Below are 1,987 nucleotides of genomic sequence, written 5' to 3'. Positions count from 1 at the left end.
TCCTTGCAACATTATTTGTTGTATAATTAGGAAAATGGTGAAATGCGTCCAAAATCAATAATAATGTTTGATTGAAACATGACCAACCATCTTATTCTTATCAATTAAACCATGTGCCACAATTCACAAACCCACACCTTCAGACCATATTTACCAGGAAAAAAAAAAAAAAAACATGAACAAGCATCAGTTGAATCAGCGGCAGAATGATTCTATTATTTAAATAAACACTACATGATACGTGGTTTAAACGAAACAAATTAAGAAAGAATTTGCCATTTGATACTCCCATATTCTCTTGCTTCTTGTTATAGTGTAACTGCATCATCACCAAACTTATCGAGAAAATAATAATAATAATAATAATAATAATAATTAATGCATGCCACCACGTCATGACTGCATCAGGAGCCTAAGCGACAACCGTGAAAAGGATTGCACCCACGGTTGACTTGTCCATTTTCACCAGGAAGGCAACTTCCGTATCCTCTATCACACCCTGCGCCGACTGATTGTTGTGCATTAAGGGTCCCTTCAGCCACTGATTCTCCATTCCCCTGGAGTAGCCTTCTAGTTATTTCAGGATCCATGGGAAACACCAGCTCTTCGTCCACGCGGCATTCTCCAATGGTACCATTGCAGGAGTAGTGTGAGTTGAAGATGACATTAATGCTATCCTTATGTGAGATAGAGAGAGATATATCTCCACATACAATTGTGCACAGCATTACCAAAAGGAATGCTAATGAACACCACCATCCTTTCCTCACAAATAATGTAACCACCATTTTACTAGCTACTGATCCAACCCAATTCCACTACTCTCTATCAATGCCAGCATTTACAGAGTAGTATCCTTTTATAATTGGATGCTTCTCATTCTTTGCTCCAACTTTTTTAGTTATTGCTACTTTATTCAAAGTAACTTCCCACTTTCTCTTTTTTATCTAGTGTCAAATATTTCATATCCCAATCATGCACATTCACTACATATTATTATGATTTTACAACTTAATCGATATATTATTGTTTTCAAAGAGATACGTATGATTTAGGCTTTATTTGTTTGGACGTAAAATATTTTTTTTCAAAAATATTTCTCATTTTTTGGTAAAATATTTTTTTTATTTTTATTTTTTTGGTGTTTGGTAAATATCTAGGTCGAGGTTAAGAACAAGTTCATCATATGAGACCTGTAAAATAACTTGTCGAAAATTGATACGTAAGTTATTTTTGTTAAATTTTAGTATTTTATTTCTTCGTAAATATTTTATGACAACCAAACACAATAAAATAAAAAATATATTTATTTAAAAATATTTTACATCCAAACATATGAAAGTTAATTTCAAGTCCAAATCAGTCCTCGTCATACACAACGGTTGATTTACTCCCCTTTTAAATAAATAGGATAAAGTACAACAACACCCCTGTGGTTTGACAAAAGGATACGCATATATATATATATATATATATAGTTGGCCATTTATGATAAAAACTAGGACCACATGGAGACATGGTAACGTGACACTGCTTTTAAAACTATGACCACATGGAGACATGGAAACGTGACTCTACTTTATAAAGTAAGTAGGCCTAGTTAAATAATAGAGCAATGGTTGGGTCGTGTCTTATCAGGACAAAATTTGTTCTGCTGACGTGGACCACTAAAACACCAATATCTGTCCCAAATTAAAAATAATATTAAAAAGTTTAGAGATGGATCCAACCCGTTTTAATCGGGTGAATCCTTGAAAAATCCAGTCTGACGGCAGAAGTATAGGTCATTGAGCATTTCCAGTCCGATTGTTCATGAAGTTGGAACGGGTTTGAACAGCCAATTTCTGGGTACCCTCACAGGCTCTTTATTTTACTTCACCAGTTAGTATGCTATCTGTTTAAGGTTACTAGTAATGCATCTACAATATATTACTAACAACAACCACAACTTAATCATGAACTTTGTTTTATAGGAAAAAATTATGAT

The 1,987-nt window shown here is 33.7% G+C and overlaps 1 protein-coding gene across 1 annotated transcript; it reads right to left on the bottom strand.

Moving 5' to 3' along the window:
• Positions 1-404: 404 nt before the first annotated feature.
• Positions 405-788, bottom strand: LOC132314324 (uncharacterized). Its single transcript, XM_059813200.1, has one exon. It carries the CDS (start codon positions 786-788, stop codon positions 405-407), a length of 384 nt encoding a protein of 127 aa, XP_059669183.1.
• Positions 789-1,987: the final 1,199 nt, after the last annotated feature.

The sequence above is a fragment of the Cornus florida genome, unplaced genomic scaffold, assembly GCF_030987335.1.
Source record: "Cornus florida cultivar Cherokee Brave unplaced genomic scaffold, ASM3098733v1 CherokeeBrave_3.0.0_Hap2_Chr06, whole genome shotgun sequence".
Taxonomy (NCBI): domain Eukaryota; kingdom Viridiplantae; phylum Streptophyta; class Magnoliopsida; order Cornales; family Cornaceae; genus Cornus; species Cornus florida.
Note: the sequence above shows the minus strand (reverse complement) of the source record. Positions and strands in the feature narration are given on the sequence as shown.